General features: G+C 43.1%; 1 protein-coding gene across 8 annotated transcripts in view; it reads left to right on the forward strand.

Annotated features, from left to right (window-relative positions):
• The window catches only part of TEAD1 (TEA domain transcription factor 1), a 268,691-nt gene that overhangs the window by 64,304 nt on the left and 183,806 nt on the right, over nt 1-20,581 (forward strand). For all 8 annotated transcript variants that reach the window (XM_023519914.1, XM_023519913.1, XM_023519915.1 and 5 more), the window contains one exon: nt 11,806-12,061. In XM_023519914.1, the coding sequence (XP_023375682.1) occupies nt 11,905-12,061 (157 nt within the window). In that variant the 5' untranslated portion in view covers nt 11,806-11,904. The remainder of the gene's footprint in view (nt 1-11,805; nt 12,062-20,581) is intronic.

Consider the following 20,581-nt stretch of genomic DNA (forward strand, 5'->3'; position numbering starts at 1 on the left):
TAGGCTAAAAACACACCTAAGGATTAGGAGTCAGTATTTCTGGCATCAGAGGGGGGATCTCTATGTTTAACAAGTCACCTGTGTCATCCCGATGTACATCCAAAGTTGGGAACCTGGTAGAACCAGGCTGTTGGCAGTGGTGGGGGTCTGGGGATGTAGGCAACAGCCCAGCTCAGAGAGAGGTGGTGAGGTCCTGCCTGTAAGAGAGGAGCACAGTTGGTGGGGGTGGAGAGGAGTGGAGAAGGTACAGTTGAGAGATGAGGGGATGAGTGGACATTGACGGGTTGCATCAGAAAGGATGGGAAAAACCTGGGATGATGGCCCAACTTTGGGTGCTGTTTCAGCCAGATTCTCTGAGTAGCAGAATTCCTCAGCAGGCTGTGGCATTGGGTTCCCTTATCAAAGACCTGGAAAATCCTTTTTGGATTTTCATGGATGCTTTTATAGGCAGATCCTTAGATGCAGAGAAATGACTTGAAGGTCTCAGCACCCAGCATGCCTGGTCTGTGAGGCACACTTGCAGACTGAACGTGAGGGTTTGGGCTTGTTTGCTTTGCCTTTGAGCCTTTTGGCCTTTCGAGTCTCGTCCTCACCATTAGTCCACTGAGCCGAGAGAAAGGGAGAGCCTCAGAGAGAGGGGGCTTTAGTGGCATTTGTAGGTATAATTGAAAATAGATTATGTTTTAGAGAGAGGAATTGAGGGTTCCACATTCCTTGTTCCTCTGTCATGGTTAGCAGAATCTACAGGAAGACGAGATCCTAGAAGGAACCTTTTTTTTTTTTCTCTCTTTCTCTCTAGAGACACATGTGAGACAGGGAGAGAGGGAGAAAGAGAAAGTGTGTGTGTTAAGGAGCTGCAGAACTGCTGATAGAATCAAGTTGTGGCCTTTTGCCCTTTTCGCTTTATACATTTGCTTGGGGTGTCAGAGCTGAGGAGGGAAGAATCCCATGGTCTCCCTCAGAGCATCCTGGGCCACGTGGACGTGAAGGCAGAAGTTAGGCCTCATTTCAGAACTGGCTGCCTCAGCCTTTCTGCCCCTACCTCTCTGCCTGGGGGTCTTGCCCCACTATGTGTCCTTGTAGTACTTGTGCATACAGTAGGTGCTCAGGTAATATTTGTTAAATGAATGAGTGGCTTATTGACTAAAGGGGGAATAATAGTACTCATTTATCCTGCCTCAGCCAGTTTCCAGCCAAAGTGCCAAGATTTTTTTCTCTTACTGAAGTAGAACTGAGTATAAACCAAGGACCAGGTTTAAATTTGGAGGACAGGGATGGAGGTGAGGGTGAGGCTGTAATTGGCCCCTGAATTTGCATCCCTATCAGTGTAAGACCTGTTTTGCAGCTGCTTCATCACTGTGTCATCATTAAATGGCAGATTGTATTTCTCATTTGAAGGGTGGGGACTCAGTTGTATCACCGAACACTGGGAATCAGCAGACATTTGTGAACTCACAGTGTTATGTATTTTTGGTTAGTTGGTACATTTGCTCATGTGGGCATTAGCTAGTGTTTGAACACATTCACAGGTGTGCGTGTCCCTGTGAGCGCAAGCATTCTAGTCCCCATAAATGCTGGCTTGGGGATGAGTGCACAGCCTTCTTTAGGGACCAGGGAAATAATGTAGAGTGCTTGAAGACAAAGTCTGGTGAGAGTGTATTGGAAGAGCTGAGTGACTGGGTACCTAATGGAGTTAATCCTGTGGCTCTGGTCTGTTGAAATCACCTGGGTAAACTGTCATTGTCTTTTGGCACATTAAAACGCCTTTATAAATTTAAAATGCTTACGGGATGTGCCACATTGTAACCCTTGAATTTATCTAGAGGACTGTTCTGGCCTTGGACCACACTGAAGACGCTTTTGATTTGAAAATTCTGATTCCAAATTTATGAAATCATTTGTTCTTCACCCCCAAGTTTTTGTTGCCTTTGTATGAAACAGTCCAAACCTGTCGGCGTGTGATCTCACCGAGCTTTTCCAGCCTCTGCCCCAATCGTTCTGCTTTCTTGCTTTGCCTTTTCTTCATCACTTCTCCATGGATATCTTCTGAACAAGTAAGTCTTCCTGTGCTCTTCTTCTGATAGGCCTGGTGAGTCTTGCTCAGGCTTCAAGACGAGCCTAAACATCACCTCCATGAGGCTCTCATTGACGTGAGAGACCGAATCAACTCCTATTTCTGTGCTCCAACAGCACTTTGTTAATTCCTCCTTTGATATTTTATATTCATTTACTCATTCATTTATTCACCCTTGGATGCATTATTTAGGCATCCATTTAGTCATTATTTTGGGGGAGCATTTACTTTGTGTGAGACATTTTGTTAAACTCCAAGGACAGAAAAAGGATTAAAGGCATGGACCTCACTTGGATCTCACAAACCCGCAAGGGTGACAGACCTATGAACAAATCGTTGCTATGTAGTGAGTGAGCACAGGTGCTGGCTGTAGGAATGCCGGGGATGGAGTGGCGGAGAGGGTAGGGCAGGTTTCCCACCCAAGGGGCTTGAAGTCTTGAAGGAGAATTAACTTACTCATCTCTCTGCTTGCTGAAAGGGTGCTCTTTGAGGGCAGGGAGGGTAGCATATTTATTTATCTCCCTGTCTCTAGTGCCTGGCATATGGGGGTGGGGGAGAAATAGGGGTACGGGGGGAAGTGTAAAACAGAAGTAATTTCCCCTTCGTGTTTCTACCCTGTCTTGTTTCAGAATGAATTTAAGGGGCAGCTTGTAAGCCTGCAAAGTAGCATAAGTTAAAAGCTGGGAAAGAAGAAGAAAAAGAAGGGGCCAGAGGTAGGGACTTAAAGTGGATGTAAGAATGAAATCAAATTTGCCAACCCAAATAACCTCCATGCTTTCTTCGAGGGGCCTGCCAGTGTGGCTCAGTGCACCTTGGCAGCGAGTGAGTAAAGCCAAGGCCTAGCTGGTTGACTGCAAGGTGAAAAACACACAGTATTTTATTATCGAACTTTCCTTTAGGGTCTTTGTAAAGAGAAATCTGTGTGATGCAATGAAGGACACCCCACCATCCTCGTAGAAGATCTAGTGACTAATTCATGGAGTGTTTTTTAGTATGCTGATGGCATCACATAAAAGCATAATTTAATAAAAGCAATTATTCAAAGCTCGTGGAATAAACGTTCTCTATGGTAACTGTGGACTCAGAAAGGTACTGGAACAAACAGCTTAGTTCTGTCTGTTTTATGTTGTCCCACTTTTATCCAGCGTTAATGCTATGTGCCACTGTTCTCAGTCCTGGAGGTCACGTAAGCTCTATTTCTGCTCCCAAGGAGTTTAATGATCATGTTTTGGGACTCAAAAAATAGTCTGGTATAATTTGGGTAGTATATTAGGGTTTGTATGTGCAGATCCATTAGAAATGGATATTTAAAGGCAGATAGGCCAGACCCAACACCCACACACAAAGTGATATCCTGATTTCTGATGGTTGAGATGATGAAAAGGAATCGAATGTGTTGTGATGAATTGTGTTCTTGGTCACCCTAAGCTGACAGGACACAGGAGTTTTTTTCCTTCTGGGCATGCTGGAGCCTAGATCTTAGATCCTCTGATATGAATGCTGGTGAGATCCACGTGGATCGGTTGGATCTTTAGAGGGCATTTGAACGCCAGTGTGTATACGTAGTAGAAGAACCAGAGGAGGACTTGGACTTCACAGTTCAGCACTTTAAAATACCACCTAGGTTCCAGTTTTCCTTATTGACTGGATTATGACCCTTTCAGAAGTAAACTGTGGATTTACCTGTTGCTTTTGCCCCTCAGCATGCTGTCTAAATAATCCAGGGTAGATAGAGACAGGGCCAGATTGAGAGTAGCATCCTCAGTCATAGAAGCTGGAGAAGACGGCTGGGACCATATCTCTATGTAGAGTAGGGAGAGCCTTTCATGATGCAGCAGGATTAGAATTCCGAGTCAGCCAAAGGAGCTATGTCTGGGCAGGTCCAGCTGCTGGGACTCGGAGTCAGTCCAGAGTCAACGTATCATTAAGTTGGCTGGCGACAGGCTGTGAAACATTGAGTGAGTCTCCACTGGCCTTTTGTAAGAAGAATGACACCCCAGGTACAAACCATAGATTTGCCACCCAGGGAACCAGCACTCTGATTGTATGAGGCCCGTTTTAAGGCATTCCCTTGGGCATGGGAGCTGAGATGGACCCTCGTGAAATGCTTGTTTTACAGTTTGGCCAAATGCCTTGTATGTATTTATCTTATGTGTTAATAGCTTTTAAAATATGAACTGTCTATTTTTGATTTTGAATTTGTACTAATTGCTATTTAAAATGCTAAGGCATCGTGATTATCTGGTCAATCTTACCAGCTAAGAAAGTGATAGTTACTCATAATTTAGTGATTAAGAGTATTATTTCCTTGGTATTTGTTTTCTTTGTTTTTAGTAAGCAATATGAGTGGTGAGTCTACCTCATGTGTGTTCACTCTACAGACCTATTGGAATTGAGGTGTTAATTTTGGGGTTTTCTTTCACTGTTATACTTGGGAAAGGGCTTACACATTTGATTTTTGAAATGTTTAGTGATGGCTACTTACTGCTAACTCTTCCGGCATTTTTGTTTTCTCTTAGAGCAGGAAAGAAACTTCTCTTTCCAGGTTTGAAATGTGTTTCCTGAGGTTAAATTGTCCAAAACCCGGGGATCCATGACTCAAGCTGCAGTTCATGTCATCCAGCACATGCTCCCTGTTCAAGTGTACTGTTCTGATGTCAAGTCTTCACTTTAGTCTGGTCTGATGGGACAGATTGCCTGGACCTGAGTCTCTGGCCGTGTTATTTTGAAGGAGTCTACTGATGAAGGAGAGCAGTGATTAGCTTGACTGGTTGTGGTGATGGGGGGAAAGGAAGAGGCAGGAATTTCTGTTCTCAAAGGCTAACAGATTCATTAAGGGGATGAGGAAGGTGATTCTCCTAAAGGCTGATAATACAGAGCTGCATAGCATGAAATCAATCAAAGCCTTTCTCGAGCTGTCACCTGGGCAAGTACTTAGGGCTGATGGAGCAGAGAATTAATCAGGGAATCTCAGGAGGGCAATGCTAAGTCCTCTAATGGGGTGCCCAGCATCGGGGGCTTGGTGAAGAGCTATTGGCTTGTTGATGGATCCTGTTGATATGGAAGTGATTTTTGAAAATGAGAAGGAGTAATTATCCACTCCTTCCTGCTGAAATTAGAGGGAACCTATTGGCAATCGTAGTGGATGACACTAAGGCTCACTGGCTGCTACTGGTGCCACGGCAGATGTAGCCTCAATTCTCACTGTTAGCATTCCCTAAAAATTTTGCTCTTTCTTTGACAACGATGACTTGAGTTCTGCAGTTCCATCTCTCTCGAGGCTGCCTTAAAAATCCAGGCTGCTAATCTTCACCTCTATTTCTCAAACCACTTGTTAGCAAGTTTGGCTAGTGTCTGAAATGGTAGGAAAATAATAACTTGCCCCACTTTACATATGCAAAAGCGATTAACTATCATTAGTGCCTAAAATTCTTCCTAACTACCCAGGGAGGTGAGTCAGTATCATCACTATTCATCAGGAATTAATTAGACTATGCTTGATGGCGTCAGTCATAGACAGAATTGAGAATACAGCCCTGCCTACCTTCTCTCCCTTCGCAATCCAGCGTCCAGTTTACTGTACAGCAAAGGTGCGTCTGATACTCCCATAGAATGTGCATTTTCTCTGGAGAAATGAGTCCTAGATTCAAATTCTGCTGAGTATTTCACTTTGGCCAGCTTATTTAGGCCTCTGGAACCCATAAGATGGAGATGATACCCAACAAGCGTCGTGCAATGATTATATAAGATCCAGTAGGTGAAAGCTTCAGACATTGTGCTTGAAGCCTGGTTCATTGGGAAAAGCTCGAATTTGTATTTGGTGTACCAGTTCACTTTCAAAGCAAAGCTCCTTTTTTCCCTAGTCTTTTTGTGAGAGGGCAGCTTATCTCTTAGGAGAAAAATTTGAGCTTTCACTAAGATCACAGTGATCTTTGAACCATCAAATGCTTGGTTGAATTGTCCACTACCAATAGTCCAACCAAGTGATTCTCTTTCTTTAAACCCTGAAATGGCTCCCTCCTGTGCCTACTTTCCCATTCTCCTGAGTGCTTAGAAATCTTTTTTCTTAGCTTTCTTCAGGGCTTCTCACTATATGTTGCCTTTTTCATTCACCTACTCACTCAGATTTGCTTTGCTGCCATTTTTCACCTCTTTGAATTTCTTCCTTCGCCACCTCTTTGGCTTCCGGTCTTCAGACTCTCATCGCTTTGCCGCCTATGTAACTTTTCTTAGAGCTGTCACCTTCTGCTTTTCTTCTCTAGTGTCCAAAAAAGGGTGGGGGGAGGGGAATGGAGAAGGTAAAATATCATATCTCAAAAATTACCATTCTACTCAAAATAAAGTTTGCTTATGGTAGAAGAAGCTTGGACCCAAACCATATTTGTCTCTTTAACACAGAACTATTGTTCATCAATAATCATGATTAATAAATAAGAAATTGGATCAGACAGCCAACTCTTAGTTATCCAAACTGTGCCTGGCTTAAATCTGTCCTAATTTGGCGATTTCCTTTGGGCTCTTACTACTCATTAGACCCTTGGCCAGAGTCAGAGTGAGAAATGGGAAGGAAGCTGAAACTGATCCCTTTCTCGTGGAAAGCTTGGTGATAAGATCAGTCATGTTGTTACCAAAGAATGTTCATGTTATCTGGTTGTTGGTTTATTCTTTCTTTCTTTCTTTGAATATTTATAATGCCAGGTACTGTGCTAGCACTGGGGATACTATGGCGAATGTAACAGCTCCTGCCCTCAAGGACACGGGTGTGGATGATGGGGGGCAATAATAAACCAACTTACTAAGTTCTATTATAGGTCAAGTTTATGGGAACACATGATGACTCAGGTGGCTTCCTAACTACTGATGATGGAAACTGAGGCAATGGGGACTACAAATACTATATTGTCCTGGGATACTCAGGTAGAGACAGCATCCTAACTCCTAGTCCAGCTCTTTTCCTGTTGCCTCATAGAGTATTAAAGACATTGGCTAAAATAAGCTGTTTGGATTTTTTTGTGACCTTCATGTTTAGTGGCGTTTCATTAATCATGAGGGTTAGTTAAAACTAACTCTTTATTTAACAGCCCTTAAATCACCCAAAGTGGGTGAGATGCTTACATTATGAGAGACCCACAGGAATTAAAATGAAGGGAGCTGCAGATTCCCGTGTCCTACGTCATATCCTTTGTGCATACGTTCCTTGAATAGAGTTTGTGTCAGAAACACCTGTATTTGACTCTCTCACCCCTTTCTTCCCCCAGGCTCTTATATTAAAATGTGTATTGGTCAGATATACATATGATGTCATTCCGCTATCCTCATGTTACCCTTCTTGAAGTGGCAGTGGATAATTGTAAAAGAATGATCCATTTAGGGAGCGTGGCTGTTGGGGCAGTTAGCAGGAATATTTGGGTCCCTGGTAACAGGTTTTTTGTTTGTTTGTTTGTTTATTATGGTGTGTCTAGGAAGAGTTTCAGAAAAAAAAAGAACTTTTAGAAGAAAGTGTTAATGATGGACACTGAGGCCATGGGATGGGGATGCTACATGAAACACAGTCTATTTTCGGCAAACAAGAGTTCCCTTTTCTCCTTCCTTTTAGGCATTCATTTAGGTTTGGGATTATCCTCCTGAACCAAACTTCCTAGAAGAATGTGAAAATTATTGACCCTGTGAATATAGGTTTAGATTTAGTTGAGTGTTAGAAGTAAAAGTGTTTGTTACCAATTTAAATTTTCTATTTCGTTACCTCAAGACCTTAACAAAGAGGATTCTTTATAAATTTATTTCCCAAAGGGAACCTTTAGGGAAGCGCCTTCATTTATTCACCATCCCATTATCAGTAGGTATTTGGGCATAACAAGGTACATACCTGTGCCTAGAGATGGTGGACTTGAAAATAATGAACATCTGGTTATGGTTTTACAGATGACAGAGCACTGTCACTAATTATCTCTCTAAATCTTTATGGCAGCCCTGTGGGGTAGAGTCTCTCTACCCCTTAATGATTTTTCTGTATTGGAGTTGAATTTATTATCTACATTTTACAAATAAAACCTGAGCTTCTGGGATATTAACCACTTTAGTCTGAACTGCTTGGCTAGTGGGCAAGCCAGTTTTGGAACCCAGATCAGTTTGAGCCTTACCGGCATGCTCCCCTCTCACTCCCATTGTTCTTTCTTTATTGAACCAAGTGAAAGTTAATTCCCTTGCTCAAAGGATGGATGAGGAGGTGAAGACATAAGCTTTGTAGGCAGAGATAGTCTGTGTATAATTCACTTGACCCTATTGTTGGTAATAAGCATGTTATCACCATGCATTTGCTATTTATTACATGCTGTGTACTTGGAAACCAGATAGATTGGGGGGTAGTTAACTAATTCCACACATTTTCAGGACCCTACTAACGTGTGGCTGATACTCTGAGCTACTAGTTACAAGGACGGTTTCCAGGATGATGTGGATTTTGAGCTGGGCTGGAAGGGACCTGAGGGATAGAATGCCAGAATGGTTATTTTGGTATCCAGTACAGAGAGCTTTTCTCAGCCAGCCCCAGTCTTGTGATCAGAACCTCTCCGCCCATACAGGGCCTCATCTTACAACTGGGTTGTAAAACCAAGGGTCTGGATAACTCTGTGGATTATATATCTGGTAGCTTCTGGGGTTGTGTCCTGGCTCTTGTCCAGAGTAGGTAATTCCATCTTGCTGAGCTCCAGTTGACCAAATTGTAAGAGCCTGGACACAGAGTTCTCTTCCTTTGCAGTAGATGTATAAAAACATGGGAATTTAGAACAGAACAGTGCCTGCGCTTATTAAGTGGATGGATCAATTAATGCTAGCTAACATTGCATTCCTCCAAAACACCAAGGGCTTGTGACCCCTAGCTTTAGAGGTAACTCGAAGGGGTTGTTTGCAAGACTGCTGTCTGCTTTTTAGGCAGTCCACCCCTTGTTGAATCATTAAGGTAGCAGGACATTTTTTCTTATGTTGAGCCAGAATCTTAGAACTTCCACTCAATAGGTCTACACCCTCACCATGTGACAGATAGCTCTTCAGAGGTTGTTCGATGTCTACAGACACTAAGCTTGGCAATTATAATTCAGAAAGATCTCACCAGCCTCAAGCCATAGGCCAAAGCTAAAAAAAAAAATGGAATTTAATGGGAATAAATATAAACAAACTCCTGCTTTTAGCTCCTAAACTAATTGTGCAAGAGGGAATTCAGAAACAGCATTTGGAGTATGGGAGCTTAGAGGTTTTATGGATCATAGTCCAACTCTGAGTGTCATTTATTGAGGGTTGTAGACAAATTGGGCTGTGTTTATAAGGGATGGGCAAAGGGTGATATGAATTATGTCTAGTCTAGGACACAATCAGGAGCCTAAGAGTTCCTCGTGTCATACCTACATGGGTGTTTCTGGGGGAGATTTGCTCCTGCATGGCATGATTGGGTAGAAGGTAACCAGTTCATGGGTTTTAGCCTAATGGAAAAGTTTCAGCGTTCAGTGAGAAGGAGATATTATTGGGGGAGGTAGTGGGTTCATTGTCATTGGTGATGCATAGACTGTATGACCAATTGTTGAGAAGTGTTAGAGGGGACTTAAGCATTGGATTTGGGAGTGTTGGTGTGTTTTGGTCTGAAGACTCTGAGGCTCTCAGTTATATGCTAATTTTCCTTTTTAGTCAAGTAAAGCTCTCCCGGTCCCTTCAGCTGGCCCTCACTGTCCTGGATACCATCCCTCTGCCATAGTGGTTTCGTGCTGGGCATATTCACTGTTTATCTTAAAATATGGCTCCCTGTAGTGAATTCATACTTGCCTGAGCTATCCAGAGCTCAAGGACTGGTCTGTATTTTTGTATGTGTCTGTTGTTTTGTTTTTGTTCGTTTTGTTTTGGGAAAGGTGGAGAGGGAAAAGGTAGACTAGCCACTGCTGAAAGTGTTCACTCATATTCTCATAATTTCTCCAATAAGCCACTTTGAATCTAGAACAGATCTAGAGGGAGAGTATGGCTCACCTTCAAATTTTAAAATACTCTTAGATCCCAACAAAAAAATATAATGATTTGAGAATTCAAAAGGCCCACATCACGGGCATCACACAGTTCATCTGGGGGTCAATCAAAAACCCTTTCTTGTGGCATAATTTATACCTCAACATTTGGCAGTTTTTAAAGTCCTGTGTCAATGTACACATGTTGGTTAAGAAGTAGTAAATATTTTGCTGACAAGTTCTTTGTACGTTGGATCAGTGGCAGCATTTAAAGGCAGACAACCTGAGGGTTTCTTTTATCCAGGTGCTGCCAAATTTAAAAAGCTGTCAGAATACGAAGCCAAAAGCACCCACTAGTTATTCCATTAATTGTGTAACGTTCATGTGCCTCAGAGTTTCTGCACCTGGGATCTGTTGATATACACCAGTGGGGGAGGCCAGGGGAAAGGGATACAATTGGGAGGAGAAGGAAGACAGGCTGTGTGATCTCAGGTGACTGCCCTGGAACATGGAGCAGTCCCTGGTGCCTGGTGGGGCTGCCAGCACCTGCTCCCCTCCTGGCTGCCTCCGTTGTAATGTTGCACAACGCGATGGGGGCAGAAGGCCGGAAATGGTCGTCCCACCAAGCAATCCCTACTCAGGCCCTGCGCCTCCCCTCTTCCTTCGATCAGTCCCCAGGAGCAATTCTTCTCCCCTTTTTGGGGAAACGTTTGAATTAATGATCTGATGCCTTTTCAACAAAGGAATATTGATGTGTTAGTGTGTGGACAGCAGGGGGTATTGGATTAGATCATTTTCACATTGGTGTTTGTGCCAGTTTGACATTTGTTTGGAAAGCTTATCCCTTTAAGACTATAGGTTTCATGCATAATTTAAGGGGAGTAAATCTTTGAGAAAATTTTTTTTTTGGTTCTGTAATCTTCAGTGCTACAGGGAAATAAATGAAAGTCTCCCTCACGGTCTTCTTATGATCAAGAATTTCGAGTAGGCTACCAGATGAGGTGCCCATGTAGGTGTAAAACATTTATTTCTGCAAGTGTGCTTGCCACTTGTAGCTGTTGTAGGGAAGGCAGGAATGGGGACAACTTGGTCCCTGCTTCAAAGTTACAATCTAGATGCCGAGAATGGCGAAGTGACCTGATTGTACAGTGTCATAGTCCTGCAGAGAAATGCTGTAAACTAGCATGTCCAAGTCAACTGGCGTTGCTGTCTCAGTAGAGTTAGTATTTGTTATAAAAAAATAATCTCCCCCTTTCCTTCTTCCATCCTGCATCTTGGTAATGTCAGAGACAAATGTGGCTTAACACATCAGAGTTAATCAGTTACCACAATGAGCAGGCATCTTTTGTTTTACTTTTTTTTTTTTTTTTAAACAACTTGTTCTGCTATGAAGATTTGATTATTGTTGAGCAAAGTGGTCCTGGTAGAAAGTAGGCATTTAGTAAATGGTTTTGTATGATTCACTGTGAACTTGTAAGTCAGAATAAGTACTATTCTTGGATGAAAACTTCTTCTCATATGCAAAGATTATCCAGCTTCTGCCTGCCGTTGTATTTCTGTATTGAAGGGCTTAACATGATAAATAAAGGAAAAAAAAATCACTTCGATCTCAAATATCTGTATTCTCTGCTAGGAGTTACTCTCCCAACAAAGCTGCCGACTGAAGAATGTGCAGTGGAACTACCAAGAGCTGTGTGTTGGTGGTTACCTCGTCCTTATCACGCTATCTTTTGATTTCTCTCTTAGGTTTATTTTCTTGAAAAGGCTCCAAGCTTTGGCTTGGAAAATTCAACCGCCAAAATTGAGCCCAGCAGCTGGAGCGGCAGCGAGAGCCCTGCCGAAAACATGGAAAGGATGAGTGACTCTGCTGATAAGCCAATTGACAACGATGCAGAAGGGGTCTGGAGCCCTGACATTGAGCAGAGCTTTCAGGAAGCCTTGGCTATCTATCCACCATGTGGGAGGAGGAAAATCATCTTATCAGATGAAGGCAAGATGTACGGTAAGTGGTTTGGAATGCTCCTTTGAAATGCTACAACCTGCTCTTGTAGTAAAGGATCATTGTAGCTAACCTTCTACCGAGATCCATTCATTATGTTGTGTCAGCCATCCAAGGGACTAAATCTCAACTAAAGAGGAGAATCAATGAAGGACCACTGGGAAATCATTCCCTAGGGATGTCTTCTTCTCCATTCTCAGTGGCATTATATCCAAAGTTCTCAAGGTCCAGGTAGGAGCGTAGATAGTTGCAGTGGCATATGCAGACACTAACGTGGGAGCTAGTTCTCCAGGATGCGTGCCCAGTTGAAAGGAAGCGCTGCTGCTTAGCTCCAGATGACAGACTGGTGCCACGTAGAAATGGGGGCCTGGTGCTGCCAAATCTCTTGATAATTTTTTTTCTAGGAAGAGCTAGCAATCCTAGATGTTTATATAGGAAATCTCATTTTTAAAAGGCAGCACTTTTTTTTTTTTTTAAATACTAACCTGTATAGGCCAGATGAAACATGCGCATGGCTTGATCAGACCCTTGAGCCACCAGTTTGCTGCCAGTTTGTAGCTGAATGGCAGACAAGGCATTAACCCCTTCCCCCAGGCTGTACTCACCTGGTTCCCCTTCTGCAAGGGAACGTCTAGTAGTGTGTTCCGAAGGAAACCCCATGAGTGCCCAAGAGGGCAGGACTGGTTGACTAGATGGCTTGGGATGCCAAAGGCAGCAGCATGTACCCATGCACTGCTCTGGAGTTTGTATTCTGGCTTTGGGCATTCCCCACTCCTTCTGTTAATGTTTCCAGCTGCAGACCTGTACTTTTTGGCTGCTTACCTTTTGGGAAGCAGGTGGCAGGTGGTTGCTTGTACATTCTGCTTGTCTAATTGGGCACATTGAGTTGACAGAGTTTGCACTCTAGTCTAAAGAGATGCAAACAAATAACCTAAACTCAAAGGGAACCGGCTCAGCAACCTACCTGAGGTTGTTAACTTATCTCGAGTGATTTATTTCTAAATAATTTGAAAGCTTTTCCATAATAGTGTGTTGTACCTTTAATACTGCTCCTCCTCTATCAGGAGCTGTAGGAGGCTGCAGCTCAAACTAGCACACACTGCTAAGGAGAAAGCAGATGGTGGTGCAGCTGCCACCAGCTGTGCCCCCCACCCCACCCCCCCTTTCCAACTTGGATGATGTAATGGAAACAAGGAAAATGCTGCTCTCTGCAGCATTGAAGTCTCTCAGCCTGTCAGTGTCACACACATGGGGGTGCGGGCGTGTGTGTGTGTGTGTGTGCGTGTGTGTGTGTGTGTGTGAACCCAAACCTTCAGCATTTGTTTTATGTTCTCATGTGATCCTTTGTAGCCAGAGAAATGGACTCAGGATGAACCATCTCAGCTGCCAGGAGATAGAAGAGTTTAGGACCTTTGATTTTCTCTGAGTTTGTATCTTTCCTGAGCTACCTGTCCTCAGCCTGGCTATTTGCGTTCAGGGTCTTGTCTTCATACCTAAAAATGCAACCTCCCCATTCTAAAGGCAGAGAAAAACACTTTAATCTTTGAGCCTTCTTTGAAGCTCATTTTCTTATAAATAGTGAAAGATGCTTCGGGACACTCTGCCTTGTACAACTCACATTTGTTTACCCATAAATTGTAATCTAAAATATTGGTCTAATATTGGAAGTTCTGGTTGGGAATAACTACAGCCCTTTATTTCTCACAGGGAATACTGGGAAAGGCACTGTCCCTTTAGGAACAAAGTTTCAGGGCTGAGAACATAATTCAAAGCAGAAGTTAATTTTTTCAACTCCAGTTGTGTTTTCCTCTTTGTTGAATGTACTTTTTAGGTAGCAGCCATGAGATTTAACCAATTTGTCTATAACTCCACCATAAAAATATTTTGTGAAAATAATTGAGAGCTCTTGTTGGTAATTGGGTGTCAGAGGCAGTAGGCTAGGAAATAGAACTGTGAGAAGCTTTGAATTTGGGTAGTCTACCAACAGTGAACTCGAACAGCCCTACCCTTGGTTGGCATCTCAGTTTTCTCCCTTGTGAAAAAAGAGAGTAAAGTAGATGATGTCCATGGGACTTTTCCATATTATGATGCTGTGATTTTGTGACTTGTACTTCAGTAAGAGTGATCAGTCTTTTGACAAACATGGCGTTAGTTGTGGGAGAATCTTTTTAATACTCAGGGTAATCAGATTCTGAGTGCTTCCTGAGAACGTGTGTTCTGGATGGATTGATAGTTTTTATCTTTAAATCAACCTTATACACTTACTGACTGTTGGTAACCAACCTGATTTAAAATGGGGCTATCCTTTTGAGCAAGCAGCATGAGGAATTACATTTCATGGTCATGTGTCTTGATTCGAAGGTGCAGGAGATGCGTTTGCCGCAGTGGCCCTGAAGCCAGCCCACTTCCGGGCAGTTGCCTTGGGGAGAAAACATCTCTTTCAACTCCCTCTCTTGAGACAACATGGAAGAATTTAGCTTCTACTGAGACTTTGGAAGGGAAACGCGGTGATTAGCTGGGCAACGGGAGATGGAGGCTGGACCCCTTAAAAGGAACTGCCCTAGGTGCCCTTGTAGCTGCCCGTGACCTGCTTGTGACTTTTAGGATAAAAAAAGGTTGAGTTGGGAGATTCTACAGTGAGGCCCCAGCCACTCGGGGATTGAGTCACATGAGCAGTGTGGGCTAGAGCTTCTGTTCCTTGGCTTCTAGCCTGTTCCTCATCTTACCATACGTGAGTCAGGACACTAACCAGACCAGGAATCAAGGTTTCTTAAGGTAACCGAGACCACATTTTTCTCTTAAAGCATTTTTAAAATGAAAACATTGAAAGCATTTGGAATTCATGGAGTAGAATCAAAATAATTGAATGTCTTTTAGTGAAATACCAAGTATTTTTGACTTGAGGGGATTATTCCGATATTTCTGAGCATTTGTAGAATACATTGTGATGTCATTAATCCTGAGCCATTGGAGAAGCAAGGTCAAGTGTAGCACTGATTTATTTTGGTAATGAAATTTCCTCTGTGATTGGCAGTAGGGGAAATACAGTCTTAGAGAGAGGAAAAATGGAAAGCTTTCTTTATAATGAGGTTTTGGCCATTAGAAGAGGTGGCTTACTTCTTCTCTCTCTGCTCCCTGGGTCCATTGGGAAAGTGAGACTTTATGTGGTTGGTCTCCGTGTGGACAGATTACTTTTGCCTTGGGCACCCTATGTGTCTTAGGAATAACTAGAGGGACGATGAGGCCTCTTCCTAAGAGCTTGCAAGCTCATTTTCTTCCTTTCTCTATTTTCTTTCCCTTTCCTTATTTTTACAGAGCTGTGTGTCTCTTTTTCTGGTAGATAGTTGTGGAGGAGATAGTAGGAGGACAAGCTGGAAGAAAAGTTTTTGATCAGCAGACTTCTCTGGAATTGAATTTCACAGGAGTAGACCTTAGTTTAAAACCAGACAGACAAAACAGCAACCCATGGGAATGCCTGGTTGTGTTTCTCTTGCAGTGGAAAAACCTTAGTCTGTCACGTGTTTCTCACAATCAAACCAGGGTAGGGACAGAAGCTAACATTCATTGACTACTTGCTTAGAGACAGAAAAGTGTAGCACTTCAAGTCTTGGACTTTGAAATTGATATGAATCCTGGGCCTGCCATTTCTAGATATCAGACTTTGGGCAAGTTGCTTTTCTTCCTCTGTGCATCCATTTCTTCAATTGCAAAAGGAATATAACCAGGTTCTACTCCACAGGATTGTTATAAGAATTAAAATAATTGTGACCTAGGATCCCCTTGCCATGTTTGAACAGTGCTTATTATACAGTGAGAGCTGTGAAAGTGTTTATGAACCAAAAACCAGAAAGTGCTTTCTGCCATGGGCTGGGTTAGAGGCTTTAAATATTTCTGTATAATGCTCACAGCATTTTGAGGTGGATATTATGAGCCCCACCTTGTAGATGAGGAAGCTGAGTTCAAGAGAGGTAGAGTGGTTTGTACATGACCAGTATAAGTGATAGAGCTGGAAAGTTTAAAATTCAGGTCTAACTCTGAAACCTGGGTTCTTTGCACTGTACTTTCATTCCTTCCTTGGTGGAGGTCATCATACATTAATTCAACAAGTCAGCATTGAGCGCCACCTGTATTCCAGCCCCGTGCTAGGGGTTGTCAGGGATACAGAGATAAACCAGATAGACCCTGTCTCTGCCCTCATGGAGCCATCACAATTACACTTGTAGGAAACACTGACCTGAGGTCAGGGCTGTGTTCCAGAGCTTTCTGGGAAGTCTGGGCCCTTTGAAGACGGTTACCTTCCACTTAGCTTTTTGAAGCCTGTTCTTGGCCACCGATGTCCAGGGCACCTGGCCTAATGCTGGCAGGAAGAAAGTTTCTCAAATAACACAGCGGGAGGATCCTAGATCACAAGGCTGGCCCTGATGGTGGCCAGGAAGATGTCTGGAAGATTCTGGTGCCCTAGGATCCTACAGGAAGCCTGGGCAGAACAATTGCTAGACCATGGCTTTCTCATTCTGACACAGCGTCTTCAGGGGCCATACTTAGCATAGCTCCAGGAATGCCCCCTTTCTTGCTATGATGCCAGGCCTACTGGTTAGCCCTAGAGAGCTGAGTTGTGAGGACTAGAGAAGCTGAGGAGGGGGGCATCTCTGGGTCAGTCCTCCCCAGTTGCTGACCTGAGCTCTGCCAGCCAGGGCAGCACAGGACTTGAAATTGCACTTTTGCTTACTTTGTACAGGCACAAGACAGAAGAGAGAATGAGGCTGTTTTAGTTGAGGTAGTGGAGGAACTGACAAGGGGACATCAGAATGAGTGCATGCAAGCAAGTGTGGGCGTGTACTGGTTAATAAGTATAGGCAAAGAGACTGAGATCTGATCTGGAGAACTGGTCAGGGAAATGTAGGCTCGTCCCTGTGTAAGACAGTGGACTTTTCACTAAGTATCTTTGAGGACCAGGAAAGTGCCCTGTGTCTGAGGGGAGGGTGTCCCAGAGGCCCTGATGTGGAAATGGCTATAGAATCTGAGCCCTATAGAATCTCCAGGCCTTACAAAAGTGACACTTGGGCCTGAACCGAACTAGTTCTTTCCATTGCTCCATCTGATCATCTTGTGGCATCTTTGATTTCCTCTTTTGTTCTGACCTGTGTTTCAGGGCATTATTTCAAGTGAATTGGCTAGGAATGTGAAGCACAAAGATCTGTGCCCTTAGAACAGACTGGAAGCTCCATAAGGCAGAGAACATTTCCCCACCCCCCACCCCCCCGCCCCCGTTGTCTGGTGGGGCTTAGAAGGTGTCAGTAATGTTTGTTGGATATATGCATACATGAATTATGGGTTAATACTAAGGAAGGTGAATAACTAAGCCTTTAAGCCCCAGGGCCTCTACTGTTGGAGAAGCTGGCTAGAAAGAAATGGAGAAAGAAGAAGAAAAAGAAAAAGATGTTTATGTATTTAATGGTCTTTCTAGATTGAGAAAGAGGAAATCCTGGTTTTTGCTCTGTGTGTTGGAAATTGTTAACTCAAGAGGTAGGAAGGATTTCTGCCCAAGTAGGCACAGTAATAGAACAAAGGTTAATTCTGGAATCCTAAGCACAGATGAGTGATGGGAGATTTTGAAATAGTTTAGTTCCTGTGAGAATAGCAAAGCCAACGTCATCAGCATTTTGATTGGGAAGTTGAATGTGTGGGGGCCATGCAGAGGTTTAGATACAAGGTGTGAGCCCTTGTGCAACCTGGGTAAAAAAAAGTAGCGAATTAGGATGACTTAAGAATCACTCATAAGGGAGAAGAAGGAAATGGATGTTAAATTATTACCAAGTTATGCTTTCTAACAGCTTTGCTGCGCAAGTGGATGATCCCTGGGATTGAGGAAGACATGGATTCATAAATTATTCATTGAGGGCCTGTGCTGTGCTTTGAAGTGGGAACAACAGGTCAAAAATAATGAAAATAGCTGACCTATTTGACTGGTTACATTGTGCTAGGCATATTCTCATTGCTTTAGAATGTGGTGTTTGTTTATTTTTCATAACAAACCAATGATATAGGTACCATGATTATCCCCATTTTACAGCTGAGGAAGCTGAGTCCCACCAAGGTCAAGTTACTTGCTCAAAGTCACACAGTAAATAAGTAATGGAGCTGACATTTGAAACAAAGCTAGTCAATGCAACTGAGTACAATATTGACATGGAAGTAACTATATTCTCCCCTAGAGATATATACAACTTAGTGGTAGGGTAACTGACAGTGATATTTATTATTGGGGAATACACATGTCTGTATTTAAGAATGCAAGAGAATGGAAGAGAGTCAGGCAGAGAGATTTATTTGAGCTAACTTCGAATGGGAAAAGGCCATTTGGTGTTTTTCTTTTTCTTTTTTTAAACTTACTTTGGATTATAGATCAGTTTGAGAATCTTTGGAAAGTTGCGGATCTTTTCTGCAGAAAAGTGCACATTTGCGTGTAGTTATAGGATTATTGTATGTAACTTTAGGTGATTTCTGGAACCGAGGTTCAGACTTGCTACTATGACAAGAGAGGGAAGGGAAGGGCATTCACGCCTAAGGGAACAGTGTGATAAAGGCACAGAGCCCTGAAAGGGCACAGCTCTGATGCTCTCAGAAATGCAGGTGTATCCTGGAGGGTGATGGTAGATGCACCTGGAAACGTGGGCTGGCACTGCATCATGGAGGGCCTTGAGTGCCTCACTGGGGTGTCTAGTACTCATTTTGAGGGCAAAAGGAAGCCATCATACTTTTTTCAGGAGAAATGACATGTCTCAACCTGTGTTTTACAAAGCCAGCTCTCAAGATGTGAAGACAAGTTAGACAGCTATTGCACTTGTCCAGTAGGAGAGGATGAGGCCTAAACCAGGGAACTGGCAGTGTCGATGGGGAAGTTTCAGAGACAGAACCAACAGGACTGGCTGACTAGATGCGATTTGTGAAAGAGAAGGAGAAGCTGAAGATGATTTCAGGGTTCTGCTTTTGGGTGACAGGGAGGATGGTGGGACTGTTATCCTATTTCCCGTTTGCCCGGAGAATACCCGCTGGTGACGCTTGCGGCTGCAGCGTTTATCCCACGATAACTCTAAATTACAGTGCTAACCTTCTTCCCAAAATTTGCCACAAAATATCTCACTTTTATTATTATTTTTGCATAGTATATCGACAGTCTTTAGAAACAAATGATGTCATTTTGTTTATAGCATTCTGTTTATAGTAGTGGTGTTTCCATTTACAAAATATAGTAATTCTCCATCACTGAAACCATCAGATCCTAGAAAATGCAACCTTCCTATGCGTGATGTTAAATTAACGCTGGCAGCGAGCTGCACTTTTTTTTCTAAACGGGAAATAGGTTAAATAAAATGGGGTGTGGAGACAGGAGAAGTAGGTTTGTAGAGAGGAGTGGAATGAGGAGTTGAGTTTTGTCATGTGCTTGTGTGCTGGGTGGCCATCCAGATGAAGATGACTTGTAGGGAGTTGGGAATTCATGCCTAGAATGCAGGCTGGTTGAAGTTGCAGTGCTGGTTTGGGGCTCATATTACTAAAGCGTGAGAATGGATGATAATGGCCTTCAAAGTGCGGGCTCACAGTATCTCACGGTAAAGCTGGCATGGATTTTAAATGGAGTGTCTGTAGCAGTGGGAGAATAAAGAGATTGCCTTTTTAAGAAGAAGGGTATCACATCAGTGGTTCCTAAGCCTGACCATCATCAGCAGAGGCACTTGAGAAGCTTAAAAAAATAAAAAAGATGAAACAGACTCAAACTAATTGAATCAGAATCTCTGGGAGTATATATGGGCTGGGACTCTATATTCTCTATAGTTTGGGTGATCAGCCAGTTTGGGAGCCACTGGGCTAGGCTATAGCTTTGGTCCAAGAGGACAGGACCATATTTTTAGAATTGGTAAAAGAGAGCAGAGAATTGGTAAACATGACCAGAGAATGAGACCCACATTTAAGGCAGTCCTGAGTGCATGAAATGAACTACATTATTCAATTTATGGCTCCCTCTGTACTGAGAGGGAGCATTGCCATCCCCCAGTCTTTGGAGAGGTTTGGCCATGCATGGAAAGAGCCATGAGATGGTATCTTGAAGGGCATAAAAAGTTAAAGGAAAATTTATTTTAGGACAGAGGAGAGACTTGACTATATGATTAGTAGGGGAGAAAAATTTATAAGTTGAGGATATATGTGATGGAGCAAAACCCAGAAGAGCCTTTAAAGGGGGTGAGGCTTCTTTTACTCTGATGTATAATCAAATGGGTGGAGGGGATCAGGGGGGTCTAATTAATGACTGCTTTCTTCAGATGAGCTGTAAGGCCACATGGGCTGAGGTGGTAGGTTGTGGGCTTTTGAAAAGAGAACAAGTAGAGATATTACGGGAGAATGGGATATGTATGGACAGGGGTGAGTAAAAGAATTGCTGAGGAGTACACCAACCTTATTCAGATTTCTCCAATTCTACTTATACTCTGTGTATGTGCGTGCATGGTGGGGAGGGGAGGCGAGATA

The sequence above is a fragment of the Pteropus vampyrus genome, unplaced genomic scaffold, assembly GCF_000151845.1.
Source record: "Pteropus vampyrus isolate Shadow unplaced genomic scaffold, Pvam_2.0 Scaffold240, whole genome shotgun sequence".
NCBI lineage: Eukaryota > Metazoa > Chordata > Mammalia > Chiroptera > Pteropodidae > Pteropus > Pteropus vampyrus.